At 41.5% G+C, this 17,337-nt stretch overlaps 1 protein-coding gene across 1 annotated transcript in view; it reads left to right on the top strand.

Moving 5' to 3' along the window:
• The window catches only part of ZNF608 (zinc finger protein 608), an 85,652-nt gene extending 68,961 nt beyond the window's left edge, over nucleotides 1-16,691 (top strand). The window contains exons 4-10 of the mRNA XM_075136546.1: nucleotides 5,450-5,537; nucleotides 6,017-8,462; nucleotides 10,244-10,661; nucleotides 11,212-11,384; nucleotides 12,300-12,453; nucleotides 13,707-13,788; nucleotides 16,484-16,691. Of these exons, the coding sequence (XP_074992647.1) occupies nucleotides 5,450-5,537; nucleotides 6,017-8,462; nucleotides 10,244-10,661; nucleotides 11,212-11,384; nucleotides 12,300-12,453; nucleotides 13,707-13,788; nucleotides 16,484-16,544 (3,422 nt within the window). The 3' untranslated portion in view covers nucleotides 16,545-16,691. The remainder of the gene's footprint in view (nucleotides 1-5,449; nucleotides 5,538-6,016; nucleotides 8,463-10,243; nucleotides 10,662-11,211; nucleotides 11,385-12,299; nucleotides 12,454-13,706; nucleotides 13,789-16,483) is intronic.
• Nucleotides 16,692-17,337: the final 646 nt, after the last annotated feature.

Raw genomic sequence — 17,337 nt, 5'->3', positions numbered from 1 at the left:
TTTTTGGCTTATGTTGATTGCAGAAAACAAGAAAGCAAAAGGATTAGTACCTGTTTTAGACTAGATCCTTCAGTCTTTTGTTCTGTAGATGAAGGAACATCTGCAAGAGTGTATCCTGTTAGATTTTAGTAGATCATTACAAGCTTGATGTGGCTGCTAGGTAATGTCAAGGTAGTCAATATGAAAGGTACCCTGGCTTGGTACTGAAGATGCCTTGTGATTGTAATATTTTTACATCAAAATAGCACATCTGCATTTGTTAGGCTGACTTTAAAAGAGCATGGCTCTTTTTTCAAATAGTGAACCACAAATTTAGGTAGTTCATTTCCAGTTTGTGATGACATATTTCATTCTTTAAATTTAGTTAATAGTAAACAGCCAATTTTAGTTCTGGTCTTTGTTATGCAGTCACTGAAAAGAAGGAAGGGAGGAGAAAGGAAAGAGAATAGATACATCGCATCCACAGAACTCATAAAAAGTGCTTCTTTCTGTAGATTTCTGAAAATGATTTTATTACAAATCACTTTTGTGACATGTAACCTTTCATTCCATAATAAAATCCAAGTACAAATTGTCACAGTTATTTTGTGCAGATTATTACATTGTATCTATCAGAACTGCTTATGCAAAATGGTTTTGTGCTCCTCTAGGCATGTGTTAGTTTTTCCTATCTGTTGTTGGGTAATTTTTTGCCATACGTTGTGGTTATGAATATGACGAGTAAAGAAAAAAGCTCATAATGGTACATACACTGTGAAGGAAAACACCAAAATACAGACTCTTTTTTGCTCCTAACAGGCTAATGAAATTCCCCTTCATGTTAAAGGAGGGACTTCTATTGACAGTGGTGGGCACTAGGTAACATCCCGTGTGCTCCTTTGCTGTACGTTAGGGTTTTTGTGTATGATCCTGCCTTGGCTAATAATGGATTTTGGCAGAAAAGATACTGACTAGTGTAGATGAACTGTAAAACTTCCAGGTAACATGACCCCATTTTCTTGTGTTAGACACCATTTTGTAATTCCTACACATAACACGTTCACCACTTACTGTGTCTACTCCTTAACAATAAAGAGTAGCATGGGTAGTAACTTTAGAAACTTTTGTTTTCTTATTCTTTGCCACTGAAGAGTGTGAAGGATATTGCTAATTTCAAATATACTGTAACTGTGAATAGTTACATAGTTTGCAAATGGAATGATAAACCGAATTAAATCAAGAAATTACACCCTCATTTTGAGATAAGTTTTTCTCTATTACATCCAATCTCGTGAACTGTGCTCTGGTAATCGGTGGAACTCTTGAGTTGACGCCCTTACTTGGTGTGAGAAACATTTGCATGTAGTCTAAATATATCCACTATATGTATTGTTTGATCCAACCTCACAAGAACAGGATTAGATATTTGGCCAGGTTTCCTGAATTGGAATCTTGGGAGTCCCGATACCCTCAGGTACACTGCATTACAAGCATCTGAATTTTTCTCCCATTCTTCAGTAATGGTTACTTTAAATAGTTTAGCATCTTGGGCTTTCTTTAAGGTGAAAATACATCTCTATATTCAGACAGCATGAAACCTGTGGGTTCCTCAGACCGTCTTTGCATTTTCACTCTTGTTCAGGCAATGCTAAATAAATGATTGTTATATGATGTGTAGTCTAATGTATAGTCTAATGTAATGGGAAGTCTCATTACAGGGACTTCTTGTGACTTGACACAGCCCCCATCAAGGTTTGATCCTGTATGTGATAATGTTACTTATTTCATAAGATGGAGGCAGTATGTGGAAAGCTATGCCCCAACGCACACACGCTCAAAAGTGGAGTTGGAACAACTTCGAGAAGGGTTAATGCATCTATGACTGCATGCCCAGTGTACTCAGATGCAATGCTGGGAGGTGAAGACTGCTGTAGTACTATTTGTGTACTGCCTCTGAGATAGTGGAGAGAAGTCCCAGCAGAGGTTCTTTTGAGCTTGAACCCTGTGCCAGGACAAGTAGTTTGGATCAAAGAAACCTGTAATAGTACACTCTGACTGGGTGCAGCAAGAATAACCAGTAGTGCATCTAACATATAGTGTGGACTACTTACCTTTCTCATGTTCATTTTCCAGTGCTTTGGTCTAATGAGCCTCCAGTTGCATGTTTCCTTAGGGATCAGTCCTACCTCCCATGTTTCTTACATTCTCTTGACCCATTTCTGTGATAATCTTAGAGGATTAAATGAGCTACCTCCACTGCTGGTTCTGTGGAATCTTACCTGTGGCTGACTAATGTGCTGTTCGTTAGAGAAAGGAAATTTATTCCTTGCCACAGTTATTCTAACACAGCATGGAGATTAATCTTTCCTCCTACTTACATACTGGGGCCTTTGCTAAGATTAACAAATTTAATGAGATGCTAAATGTAACTGACTTCAGCAGAGGAACTTACTTGTGTTTGCTTTGAAGTATTGACTTTCTTACACTGGAAGGTCATTTGAATGTCTTCTAAGAATTACTGAAATGTGTATTGATTTCAGGGGTTTTAATTATTACACCTACTCCATGCCATTTACTTTGCCCTCTTTTCTGTAAATAGGTAACAGACTATCCCTAGGTCTGTTATATAAATTAATAAATAAGTAAAGCAGACGTAGAGACAAGACTACAAATATTGAGGAAGATGGAGACTTATTTAGGAGTACATTGATTAAAATTTAGGAGTACGTTGATTAAAAAAAAAAAAACAAACACAAAACCTAACAATTACATTTTAACAAAAGGATAAAGGTGAACTAGCTGGGGAAAAATGAATGGCACAGTTAATTCTCCCGTAATACTCCGTGGGAAGTCAGAAAGCCCTCCTTGCTTTGTACATTTAGAAGGAGATTGGACAAACACTGGTGAACGGACAGGAGGGAGCAATTGCGCTGCTGCGAGGTGATGAGCTGCGTGACGTAACAGAATTTAGCGATGGAGAATACCCGTGATTTTCACTCGCAGCATTACGGAGTCACAACTGAGAAGCTATTAAGGTGGAAGGAAAGCATCAAGGTTACCAGGGAAACACCTTTTTAATGTCTCTCTCTACTGTGCGAGTGGTAGATGGGAACATAGCTTGGAATTGCCGGTTCCACGGACAAGGACTTCCTCTGCGGCCCCCTGACGTCTTCTTCTCCGCACGTTTTTGCCCATCCGTTTCAGCAGGCGTGGAGGTTTCAAGACGTGGCGTGATTTCAGCACTCGAGGAAAACGACACGGCATCTGCTCTCCCAGAGCCCACACGCTCCCCTCCGCTCTGGCGCCAGTGACAGAGGCGCCTGCTCCCCGCCCTGACGGGGCACGGTGCCGGCGGAGCCCGCCGGGCCGGCCTCGGGCCCTCACCCGCAGGACCCGCTTCCCGGCGACCGGACTCCTCCGTCCGCGCGACATGCCGCAGGCGCCGTCCGAGCCCGGGAGGCGGCAGAGGGCGGCGCCAGCGCTGCAGGGCGCGGGTGCCGTGGGCGCGGTGCCGCACCCGCGGGCGGCGGAGGGAAGACCCGGCTCCCCAGCGGAGCCCCGCGCCGCTCCTGCTCGCAGAACGCTGCCTGCCTGCGCGCGCCTCCCCCCCCGCCCCGCCCGCCCCAATGGGCAGGCGGCGGCGGGTGCCGCAGAGCTGGGCGCGGCCAATCAGGAGCCGGAGCTGGCGGCGGGCGCGGGCCAATGGCGGCGGGGGACCAGGCGCCCCGCCGGGCCGGCGGCGACAAAGGCCCCTCAGCGCCGGCGGGCGGGAGCGGGGCTGAGCCGGGCAGCTCCGGCAGCGCCCCGCCGCCGCCGCTCTCCCGGGTGGTGGTTCTCGTTTCGAAGGCGGCGAGGGCTTTTTCCCAGGCTGCCGGCTTTGCGTAGGTCATAAAAATACGGCGTAGCGATTTAACCCCAGTCCTGCCGGGTGTTCGAAGCCCGGCTCTGACCCTGCCCGGAAGAGCCCTTCTCTTTCATCCTTCAGACCGGTTCGCCCCAGCGTACGAAATTCCAGTCGCCTTATCACAATGGCAACTTAAAACCATATGGGGAATAATTTTCAAATCTGTTAGAGAGAATTTTCAAGGAAATCCCTTCTTCCCTGGTGCCGCCGCTAACACCACTTCAAACACTTCCCCGCTGTTAAAAGGTCCCTGAGGAAATAAGCGGCTGGTTGCATGTTTACTTTACCTTGGTGCAGCAGAGAGGGATCGTTTTAGTGCAAAATTAGAACTCGCACTGGTAAGACAAAGCAGAAAGACCGGCTGGAAACGTTCTGGCGCAATGCCGTTATTATATCCGTTACAGAAACGCTGCAGCTAGAACAAGGCAAGTGTAGAGGAAAAACAAGTCACAGGGCTGGCAGCTGCGGGTTAGTGTCTTCATGCCTCTCGTAAACTGGAAACATTTTGCACCATGCCTTTCTTTGCTAGGTGAAATACGTTTTTTATTTCAGTGTATGTTCTAATGAGAAGAGATGGCTTGTTCAATACTACTACCTTGTCTTTATCTGGGGAAGTTAATGAATTAAAGCGGTCGTTATGCTGGCTAGTCCATAAACATGATGATAAATTACGTGAACAAGTGTTTGAGGGCAACCTGAAAACATTTGAATGACATCCCTGACATTTATTTTATTGTTACTTAGGATATTCTTACTGTGCACACATTTTACAGGGATAATTTGAGTAAACCAAAATTAGAAGTCTGCTCTAGGTGGGCAGACAAATTTACATTTAATAAAAGTCATAAGTGGAAAAGCAATTAAATTACAGTACAGGATCCCTCTTTCTATGTATCTATATTGCCATTCCTCTTAGCTGTACTGTATGGTTTCAATTTCATGTCTAGTCCCCCGCTTTCCACAGAAGAAAAAAGAAGGCAAATAATACACATTTCCTTCTATATCCGCTGAACAAAACTTGCAATGCATACATGTGTGTCTGTGTGTGTGTTTGGATATATGCAATTTCAAATAAATAGAAGCAGCATTATCATATTGTTCAAAGCAAAGCAGATTCTTCTCCGTCACCTACTGATTTAAACACTGTAACTGGTGCTTAGTTTATGCTGGCTGGCTGCCAAACGAAAGCAATTATGTGCAATAATAGCAAAATTAAGAGGTGAGTGTTGCTGTTTTACAGCAGGACATGGCAAAACCCATTTCCTTCTGTCAGCTGTATCTTGATTACACACACAGTCACACAGGCACACACTCTGTTTTACGCACATACACATGCACACAGATACTCCTGTTCTTTGTTGTTTGCTGTCTTTCCTGTGGGTTTTAACTTGAGGTCACTGAAACCAGAGAAGAGGAAGAGTGTAGACCACGGTGTTTGAAAGCAAATGAGAAAAAAGCTCTCACTTTGTGAGGAAGGAGAGAAAAACTGAAAAACGAGCAAAACAAAAAGCCTACCCCAATTACTGTTCTGACTGTGATAATACTTTGTTTTTCTCCCACTGGCAGGTGTCCTCGTGGTAAATGTTACATGGAGGAACAAGACTTATGTGGGAACACTGCTGGACTGCACAAAGCATGACTGGGCCCCTCCTAGGTAGGCAGTGATTCTGAGTCTGGTTTTTCTCTGCTGTATATTCACCCCCAATCTCCGTCAAGAGACTATACAGAGATTAATAAAAAACAACTGGTCATAATTGAAAACATGCATCAGTGAAATGAGTAATTCTCTGTTCCACACAGAAATGTGGGGTGCGACTTTTTATTTCTTTTTGTTTTGTGTTTTTGAGAGGGAAGGGGAAATACCTGGGATTCAGTCAGAGGGTGATTAATTTAAAAATGCATTTCTGTAAGTTTGGAAAATTTGTCTCTCCGTTGTTCCAATTAGGTGGTCTTGTTCTTATGATTTTTGTCCTTTTTTAATTAACTTTCCCCTTTCAGACTGTAATATTCTCATCTGGAAGAAGGACATCTTTCCTTTAACATGTGTGAAGGTTCTGTTATGGGAAGTGGTGTTGTTTTGGTATTTATTCAGTTCACAGCTCCTGCTGATGAAATCTGCTCTTGTTTATATAGGTTTTGTGAGTCGCCAACAAGTGACCTGGAAATGCGCGGAGGACGGGGCAGGGGAAAGCGGGCAAGGTCTGCTGCAGCTGCAGCTGTGCCTGGGAATGATGCGAGTTTTGCAGAGTCCAGAGGACTTCAGAATAAGAATCGAGGTGGTGCCAATGGAAAGGGGAGGAGGGGCAGCCTTAACTCAAGTGGGCGCAGGACACCCCCAAACTGCTCCATGGATGAAGTCAAAGCCAGCCCCTCATCCACAAACAAGAGGAAAACTAAGCCTCCAATGGAGCTAGATTTGAACTCTAGTTCGGAGGACAATAAATCTGGAAAACGTGTTCGTACTAACTCTAGAAGCACTCCCACCACCCCACAGGGGAAACCTGAGACTACTTTTTTGGACCAAGGCTGCTCTTCTCCAGTGCTGATTGACTGTCCTCACCCCAACTGCAACAAAAAGTACAAGCACATTAATGGACTACGATACCATCAGGCTCATGCACATTTAGACCCAGAAAACAAACTGGAGTTTGAGCCTGACAGTGAAGACAAGATTTCAGACTGTGAGGAAGCATTGAGTAATGTGGCACTTGAATGCAATGAGCCAAGCACAAATTTGCCAGGCTTTGATCCACTAAAAGCACCGACGTCTCCTTCCTCTATCACTACCCCAGGGACCCCCAAGGGAAAAAGGGAACTGACCAGCAACGGTTCAGTTATCAGTTCCAAAACTGGCAAGAATTCTGGCAAAAAGAAGGGTCTGAACAGTGAATTGAACAGCCTTCCAGTAATTTCTAATATGGCAGCCACACTGGATAATTGCTCGGTAGCAGATGGCAATTTGCAAACCGAAATGCCGAAATTGGAGGCTGAAGGGTTAATCGACAAGAAGAGCTTGGGTGATAAAGGCAAGAAAGCGAACAATTGCAAAGTGGATAAAAACCTTTCCAAACTGAAAACAGCCAGGCCCATTGCCCCAGCGCCAGCACCAACTCCTCCCCAATTAATAGCTATACCTACTACAGCCTTTACAACCACCACTACAGGGACAATACCGGGACTGCCCTCTCTAACAACTACTATTGTTCAGGCTACACCAAAGAGCCCTCCGCTAAAACCTATTCAACCAAAGCCCACAATTATGGGAGAGCCAAGCACTGTAAACCCAGCTCTCACATCACTCAAAGACAAAAAGAAAAAGGAGAAGCGAAAGCTGAAGGACAAAGAAAGCAAAGAGACGGGAAGTCCCAAGATGGATTCTAAGCTGGGAAAGCTGGAGGATTCAAAAGGGTCTGGGAAGGACTTAGCTGGACATTTTTTAAAGGACCATCTCAGCAAGAATGAAGTGCTAGCTAATGGACTGTCAGAGTCTCAAGAGAGCAGAATGGCAAGTATTAAGGCTGAAGCTGATAAGGTTTACACGTTCACAGACAATGCGCCCAGCCCTTCCATAGGGAGTGCCTCCAGGATGGAATGCAGCACTTTGGTGAATGGACAATCTGCCATGGCGCCACTGCACGTGTTGACACAAAATGGTGCAGATAGCGCGGCCGCTAAAACCAACAGCCCTGCTTACTCAGATATTTCTGATGCGGCTGATGATGGTGGCTCTGACAGCAGGTCAGAGGGCATGAGGTCAAAGGCCAGCTCTCCGTCGGATATTATTTCTAATAAGGACAGTGTTGTAAAAGGACATTCTTCAACCACAGCACAATCGGCTCAAGCAAAAGAGTCTCATTCTCCCTATTACCATGGCTATGATCCTTATTATTCCCCAAGTTACATGCACTCTGGACAGGTCAGTGGCCCAGCAGCTGGGAACAGCAGTACCCCACAAGGACTGAAGATCAAAAAAGAGGCTGAGGAAGAGGCTGAAAAGAAAGAGAAGGCAGAATCGTCAGATGCCAAGAAAAGCGAAAGCACTTCCTCTAATTTGCAGCCACAACACCAGTCAGTAATAACGCAAAGACACCCTGCACTTGCTCAGTCACTTTATTATGGACAGTATGCCTATGGGCTCTATATGGACCAAAAGTCCTTAATGGCGTCTAACCCTGCTTACAGGCAGCAGTATGAAAAATACTATGAGGACCAGAGACTAGCAGAACAGAAAATGGCACAAACTGGGAGGGACTGTGAAAGGAAGAACGACCCTTCCTTAAAGGAGATTGGGAAGGATGACAACAAGCAGAAGAATATTCCGTCTGCCACTATTTCAAAGGCCCCTTCAACTCCAGAGTCCAGCAAAAACAACACTAAAATAGGGTCAGCAGTCCCTAACAAAGGTGAGGAGACAAGCAAATCACAGATCCTTTCCAATCACCAGCAGCAGCTTCAGTCTGACAGTTTCAAAGCCAAACAAATGGAAAACCACCAGCTCATAAAGGAGGCTGTGGAGATGAAATCTGTGATGGACTCCATGAAGCAAACGGGAGTAGATCCAACCACAAGATTTAAACAGGTGAGATCGTAGGAAATGGAAAAAGAGTGTCTTGATTTATCCTTAAGTCATGTGAGAGTTTGACCCTGATTCTGCTATGTTCTTCTATCTTTGCAGCCAAACAAGCTCCGCCATCCTTTTTTCATGCTGGATAGTACTGTAGTCTGTGAATAGACCAACAGACCTCTCAGTTGAGCTGTTTGAAAAGGAAAAAAAAAAAAAAAGATCTAGCAATGTGGTGACAGAACCTAGGCTTAAGACCTGAATAGACTATTTTAAGTTACATGCATAAATAAAATAAAATTGGATTTCTCTTTTAGATGTAAATTCTAAGCAATTTGCTTAGTTCAGAAATGAGAAATTTCAAACAAAATAATCAGCTTTCATTGTGAGAGGACTTAAAGTAGATTTGAAACATGGTTTGAAGTGTTTCTTTTTTTTGTTAAATGGCAGTTGGCGTTTACTAAAGATGGGTGAGCTGGTTCTTTGAAGAGTTGGCTTGAAGCTCAGCTCTTTATCTTAACCCAGGGTGACCTTTTTGAAGCAGTTAAGTTCCCCTTCTCTCCTCAACCAACCTCAAGCCCCTGCAGACCTACACAATGGATGAAATCCTCTCTCCATTGAAGTCAGTGATAGTTTTGCCATTGACTTCAGTGGAACCAGAATTTCTTCCAGTGGCTTCATGCTGACCTTCCTAGATGTCACACTGCCTTCATTTGAGGCAACGCGACTGTCTCTGTGCTCTGAACCGGAGCCTCAATGCTTGATGCTTTCATGTTCTGGTGTATGGTACATCCCAGACTTCACCCTTACAGGCTGTCTTTCAAGGAACGATGGGGTCAGGTGAGTGGGAGTTAGGGAGCTCTAAAGGAAGTGGGATGGTACAGCCCCGACTAGGAGAAGATTTCTGCTGATTCAAATGAGTATTTGAACCAGACTGTCCAAGATTCTAATTGTATGCTTATGTTTCTGTTGCATGTGCCACAAGTGTGTTTCAGTTGGAGACAATGTTTACAATTAGGTCTTGTGTGTCCTGTATTAGAAAAAAAAGTCTTCCTGCTAAGTTACTGCTAAGTACTGATTTGGTGTAGGCTTGTGAAGAACTCACCTACCTAATTCTATAATGTGTTTATAAATTGGTCTATGTAATATATTATGAAAAAATGTATTTATGATATCCTGTACATGTTCTTTAAACCATGTGGTCCTGATGCTGTAAATACTTATCCATGTGTAATTTTACAAACTTGTAATAAGACCGTCAGCTGAAGAAGTCTGCCTTAATGTCTGACTTCCACTGACTCCTGAATGTTTGTAATATCAGAGGTAGCATCAGCATCTTTCCAGCTAGATCAGTTTTTCAGGTTTATTGTTCCACGTAATCTAAATGCTCTGGCATATCATTAGCCAGCTTTAATTTTGTGGTTCACAGATATTTTTTGCTCTCTAGTGGGAAAATCTCTCTGTGGGCTTCAATTAAAATGTTTTATGAATAGCATGGTCTCAGGACTTTGATACAATGCATGTGTATTTCATGATTAAACTAGTTCAAGGTATGAAGAAGGATATAAGATGAAGCAATTGAATTAAATTTTGATAATAGTCTCTTGCTCCTTCATGGGAATATTGGTTTGACTTTGAGCTCAAGGCACTCTGTAGCAAGCAAATCTCTCCTCTATGTAATAGGGATATGTTGTTAAACCAGCTATTAAAAATATATTAACTGAAGTATGGGAAATATCAATAACGATCTTATTTGAACATCTAAATTCAGAACAATTTTTTTTTCTCCTCCATATTAGGATCCAGATTCACGAACATGGCATCATTATGTCTATCAGCCCAAATACCTTGACCAGCAAAAATCAGAAGAACTTGATCGTGAGAAAAAGTTAAAAGAAGACAGCCCTAGAAAAACACCTAACAAGGAAAGTTCCCTGCCTAACCTTCCTGTCTCATTAGCAAGCATTAAAGAGGAGCCTAAAGAGGTCAAGCGTTCTGATTCTCAATCAGTGGATGAAAGCAAGATGAAAAACGATGATCGAAAGACTCCTGTAAATTGGAAGGACTCTCGGGGTGCTAGAGTAGCAGTTTCCTCACCAATGAGTCAGCATCAGTCATACATCCAGTACTTGCATGCGTATCCTTATCCACAGATGTACGATCCCAACCATCCAGCCTATCGCGCAGTCTCTCCTGTCCTAATGCACAGCTATCCTGGTATGTATGCTGAAATTTGCCTTGCACACTAGTTAAGATTTACACCCTCAAAGTGCAGTAAAGCCTGCATTTTAATATTTCTGTTAATAGCTAGGGTAAATTAGAAGCTTCATGGGTGACATTTGTTTTGCTTGTGCTTCCAATTGGGAAAGTTCTGTAGATGAAACTGATTTAATACAAGATGTTCCTTTTATGAACTGTCACAGTTCCCAGCTACAGTTTTCTCAACCCTTGACAGTCTGCTATTGCTGTTAGACTGACAGATAGTTTATTGCCTATAAAAATATTCTAAGCACTTACTGTCAGAACCGTTATAGTTACTATTCCTTTCACTTAAAGAGGACTCATAAATGTCTGAAATGGCTATCAGCTCAACCCTCTTTATAACCTCCATTCATCAGGGTAAATTAGGTGAAGAAATTGAAGAGCAAAGATGCCATTTTGATCCATTTTTGATGTTATCCTCTGTCCTGGCATCCTCTCCTCCCACCTTGATACAAGCAAAATGTAAAAACAGTAACTTGATGTGGTATTTATTGTTTACCTGCAGGGGCCTATCTCTCTCCAGGATTTCATTATCCAGTTTATGGGAAGATGTCAGGGAGAGAAGAGGCGGAGAAAGTCAATACCAGCCCGAGCATCAACGCGAAATCAACCACTGAGTCCAAGGCACTGGATTTGCTCCAGCAGCATGCCAACCAGTATCGCAGCAAGTCCCCTGTTGTAAGGCTTCATCTGTTGTTACTGAAAAGTGGTACATATGGGGAGGGGTAGAGAACATCCTTTTAAAAAGCACACAATCTAGCATCAAGATCTGAATGCATGATTCTTCTTTATAGTAATGCTTAAAATAAAAGCAATTTATAGTCAGGATGCTTCCGTGGCATGAACTGGAAGTGACACATATAACACAGTTCTGTGCTCAGAGTCTTCCTATCTTAAATGAATGGACTCATATGGAAACATAGATTCAGAGATACCTCCTGGTGCACAGTTTATTGCAGTTAAACAGGAAGCTTCTGTTTGGAAACAGATAATGAAATGAGAAGTTGGGCTCTGGGATTTGGTAATATCCCCTCCCTGTATTTGCCAAGAAACCACATCTTCCAAATAGCAAGATTACCAGCCCCCATTTCTGAAGATTTCCACATAGGAGCAAATACTGTTATTTTACTTTCAGATAAGTTGGTGCTACTTTTAATTGTGAGCAAGTCACTGACTCTGATTCTATTTTTAAAAGGGCTTTCTTGCTGTTCAGGCAGGCTTGATCCCCAGAGTGCATTAAAGAGGGCTGAGGATTCTTTTACATCAGTTTTCAGCAGCTCAGCTAGGTTGTTCAGGCATTGGCAAGTCAGCCAAGCTTAAGGGAGCCCAGAACTAGAAGTCATCATGGTGGCTTCAAGCTGCAGTGTGTTGCCTCAAAATCTCTGTGCCTTGGAAAATCTTCCATTAGTCAGATACACCAACTTTAGATTAGAATCAAGTGCAAATAATCCAGTAGAGATACTTCTTCACAAAAAATCGGCTTCATCATTTGAATTCAAAAGGTTGTTGCCAGATGATGGCAAGTGTGGTTGTGTTGTGATTTCATCCCTTTTAAAATTCTCACATCAGTTTTCTTTCACGTTCTTTTACTAGCCTGTGGAAAAATCAGCAGCTGAGCGCGAACGGGAAGCAGAAAGGGAACGAGACCGTCATTCTCCTTTTAGCCAGCGGCATCTCCATACACACCATCACACACATGTTGGAATGGGTTACCCCCTTATACCTGGACAATATGACCCGTTTCAAGGTGAGCAGATGATTTCCAATGGTGGGATTAGCTTGCCTCCTGGACTTGTTACCTTGACATTAGAAATCATGCCTATGTGAAGTGTTTTGAATAGATTCCCTTGTTAAATCAGAAGTGCTTTACATTTAGGAAGAAGGCTTGAAAATTCACCGTGTGGACTAACAGCAAATGAATAGCTTCATGTCTGAGAAACACCAAGTTTTGTTTCCAAAACTGGGTGTTAGAGCATTTTTAAAGGTGTACTAGTTAGGCTGTCATTCACGTGAATGTTTTGATTCCTTCTACAAACTGACGTTAACTGGCTGAAAGGCAGTAAAAAAACCAAACCAAACAACCTCCTTTTTGTATAATTAGGGTTGTGTAAGCAATGGAAGAAGTGTAGCAAAGACAAAAGCTTTTTATACTGAACATATTTTATGTACAAGGCATTGCAGTCACAAGGGTTTGAGCTTGTTATAATTTGACCGTCTGAAAGAAGACTCTTTGTATTTTGGCAAATGCAGTGCACAAAGTTGCAGTCAGGGAAAAAGCAGCACAGTAAGATACGATTCATTCTCCCTAGGTTTTATACCAGTCTTTGTTTTTCTCTAACCCTGGACTCTAGCTGAATTAAAAGGAGATTTCCTCCCATGCAAAAAAGTACATGCTATCGCTGTTGGTGGCTAAATGACATTAATTCATTACGTTCACTTGGTGCCTCAGCAGTTATTTTTCCTGTATAAAAGTCTTGACATTTCTCAGTTTGATTCAGTGATTCCATATGCCTTTTGGGATGCATTATGCTTGTTCAGTAGGAAAACTGTAAAAATGATAAGTTATTACAAAAGTATTGTATTCTGAGCAGCTGGCATGTCGTTTCTGTAATTCACTGTGACTTTTGATTCTTGTTGTTTCCTGGTACCTATTATTTCTACTAGGCTTTCTATTCAGGAACTCATACAAACCACTTAGCATCATGCAGTGCAGTACTTGGAAAGGAATACAATAAGTAGGAATGCTGTATTTTCTTGTAAAATATCTGTCAAGGAGAATTCAGTTTACTATATGAAGGCATATTGATCATACTGGGCAGACTGCCTTAACACTGTTGCCTGAAATATTTGCCATTTACGCAGTGTTAAAACCCCACCATTTTCTGATGGTGGGTTTTTTGTCTGTTTGCCTTAAGAGATGCTTCCTAACATTTCTCTGAGCACAAAAATCCATTAAAACCAGAAGTACATCTACATTCCTTTGTTTCTTCTTTCCCTCAGGATTGACCTCTGCTGCCCTTGTTGCCACTCAGCAGGTGGCTGCGCAGGCATCTGCATCTGGTATGTTTCCTGCACAAAGAAGGTAAATAACTAGTAAATTTTAAATTATATATCTTAAAATAGAGAGAAGAAAGCAAACCATTGATTTTTTAGCCTGATGGTCTGCAGTTCCTTGTATGACACAGTCTTTAAGGATGAAGAAGAACTTGGGACTTTGGGTTAATTGTAGTTTTATTCTCTTTAAGGTGACATTTTGTCCTTAGTTCTATCCTTTAACTGTAACATAGATCATTAAGAAGGAACAAGTAGTCTGTCTTCTGAGATTTTCCATAGACTATGTTTTAAGGATTAGTATTAAGATAAAACAAGTGATTATGAAATATAATTTAAGATCCAGATTTTTTATAACAGGGGTTTAAAGTTCATCTTCAGTTAGATCCACGTACTACCAGGAAAACTTAAGTTTTTATCTATTTGCAAGTCTGCCTGGTTTGCTGATTTTGCTTTCAGAGGGGTTTGCTTGGGAGTCCATTAGAGGTGACATCATATTTAAGTTACATACCCATTCCACACATTTGCCTCTTGGTTATTTACTAGGTTTTCAGTAGAATTTGGTCTTCAACCACCATCCTTACTCTTCAAGAGGGGAGAGACTCTTCTGTATTGTAATGATCCCATCTCAAGTGAAAAACCCAAAGCATCCTTAACATTAGGGTTTCTTTCATCGCTGCCGTGTTAAGCCTCAGTGTTTAATGTATTAAATACTAGTGTAACGTTCCATGGCTATGGGTTTCTTTCTGAAAGCTGACTCTGAAAACAAGGAACCATGTAAGGCTCTTAGCTGGAATTATTTGAGTAAGAAAGGTTTGTAGCCCTGAAAGAGCTGATGGATGTTAGAGTGTCAGAACCCGGAAGATAAATCCCGGCACAGGTTACTTGTTAGTACGTTGTTCGTGGCAGGGGAGGGACAAGGACATGGCTTGCTGTCTTTCCTTCTTGGGATTGAGAGTACTGTGCAGATTTCATTTCATGGCATATCCGAGGTGCAGAAAAAACTAGGAGGAAAGGATACTGCATACTAAAACATTCTTCTTTCTCTTTTCAGAGAATGATGAGTTTGGAGATGTACATTGTCATGTGACTGGATCACATGAGGAAGCGCTTTATTACAGACATCAGTTCCATGGTGTTAATTTGAAATGCCTTAATGGCAGGCAAAAACCAGTCATTTCATTTTTGTAAATTGCAGATTTTATCACAGAGTAACAAATGTTGCTGTAATTAGACTTCTGTTTTTATATATATATATGCGTATATATATATATACATATATATATAAAAATATATATATATTCTTTACTTTTTTTGTATCAGTACCAAGGCTCGCACACAGGGTCTGCTGCTAAGTTGCGAACCACACAGTAAAAGGAGATATGTATTTGTCATGTTTAGAAAGCGTTAATTGCAAAAGGCTGTTTGTTTCTTTTCTCTTCTTCTTCTTTTTTTTCTTTTTTTTTTCTTTCCAGTTGTAAATAAATAATGTTATGTATCAGTGTGCCTGAACCTTGCATACCCTTCTGATATTTCCCACAAGCTCTCAGAGAGGCTAACTGTGATGACACTTTGGTACAATGTAGACGTCTATTTGGTGGCTCCTATTAAGATGCATCAGTGTAAAATGTTACTGTATTCACTGTTTCATTGTAATTGTGTATTGTGAAAAATATACCTTTGGAAGGCATGGGGATTCTAGTACCACAAAAACTGTGTTGTATATAATGTATAGATTTTAAATGGAGATAATGAGCATCTGTGAATAATGAAATGTCTTTTTTGATAATCTTGAATGGCAGATAACCTAATAGCCTGCATACCAGAAGACATTTGTGATTGTTCTATTACTTGAATAGTCCTGCAGTCTTTTTTTTAATGTTTACAATCACCCAGTTTTAGAAGAGAGACTTTAATGCCATTGCCTGGTTACTTGTTTTATGCTGTAATCTAGTTTATTTTATGTAAAATGTATATCGAATGCTTTCATTTTTATACCTGCCTTAAATAATTTGGCAATCAGAATAAAGAAAAAAAGTTGGTTTTGTACTTTCTTGGTGTCTATGGGCCACTTTGAAAGATGTGTCACAGGTGTAGACAGCAGAGGCTGCAGCTACCACACAGCTACTGGTCTGTGTCCGCAGAGGTTCCCCCTGGGGCTCAGCCACTGGTGTGCAGCTGCAGTCCTCCCGTGCCTCCCCGCTGGGCCCGGCGTGTTGTCCTCTCCCAGCGGGCGATGCGGGGCCCAAGCCAGGCAGCAGTGGACCTCTTTCAGTCGACCCTGGCAGGCTCGAAAAAGGCCCATAGTAACACCTTGGATGGTATTAGTGGAACTTAAATCTCTAATACCTGTTTTAGAGCAGCTCTGTGTGCTATAAATTACAGGCAAATTTTTTCTATTATATCTGTATTGCCCCCCCCCCCAAATGAATAGATGCCTAAACTTGTCAATTAAAAAAAAAAAGTCCCTTGCTGTGCTTAACCTGCGTTACCACAAAATAAATATTTTATGTGGCTCTACCACCTGTTTTGTTACAGTGCGGTTAACACAGCACACAGTAATATGAAATCACTAATCATGACTTGAAAAAAAAGCAGATTTACTGGTCAGGTTTTTGAGGCTTTAACTTTTGTCCTTTCCTGCATATCCCAGTTATATTGATTGTCAAAACTGTTTTTTAAAGTTTTACTGTTTTCTTTTGTTTTTGTGTTTGTTTTTTTGACAGGGTGAATTACTACAAGTTAAAGCTTGTTCTTGAAGTCGGTTCCATTTCTCCTACCGTGTGAATACTTAATACAGAAGGATGAATTAAAGATTCCCAACAGACAAGCACACTTGGACTTTTTATATTACTATGATGAATCTGCCATTAATATTGCTATAATTGTTTTATTTTTATAGGCATAAAATCAGTTCCCTTAGTGACTAGTTATAAGGTTTATTGATTTTTACTACACATCATTCATCTGTGGCTTACTCTTATTGTCTTGTTCTGAACAGATTCAGAAGTCTCACAGTGGTGACATACTACAAATTAGCCTCATAAAAAATGGGAAGGAAGGGGTGTTTTCTTTGGAAAAGGGGATATTGTGAATGCAGGGCTCTTGAAATAATAAATGCCTTATTACTTCTATAGTAAAGGCTCGGATGGCTTTTGTATTGAAATGTACCATTGATTTTTTTTTCAGCCTAGACCATTAATGCTTCTATTCACACTGGTGTTTTTGATTTAGCGTGGTTTAAGATTGAGTGTCGTAACTGGAATGAATTACTCTGATTGATACAGGGTAAGCAACAGTTAAAATTATAATTAATGTTACAGCTTTATTATATCCTTGAAGTCTGTAAGAGGGGCTAACATCCATTGCCATTTATTGTCTTCCTCCACTTAAGGTTATTGTCTTCCCTCTATCTTTATAGCTTTCTGTTTGGTTTAACACTTGCTATGCTGACCTCCTTAAAGGCTGCGCAACAGTGAGCATGCCTCCTTGGTTCAACACTCCCCAAAGCCAAAAGGTATCCACCCACATGTCTGAGCATTGACTTGCAGCTGCTATGATCATTTCACCATTGTGTAAG

This window comes from Calonectris borealis, chromosome Z (genome assembly GCF_964195595.1).
Source record: "Calonectris borealis chromosome Z, bCalBor7.hap1.2, whole genome shotgun sequence".
NCBI classification, from domain to species: Eukaryota; Metazoa; Chordata; class Aves; order Procellariiformes; family Procellariidae; genus Calonectris; species Calonectris borealis.
Note: the sequence above shows the minus strand (reverse complement) of the source record. Positions and strands in the feature narration are given on the sequence as shown.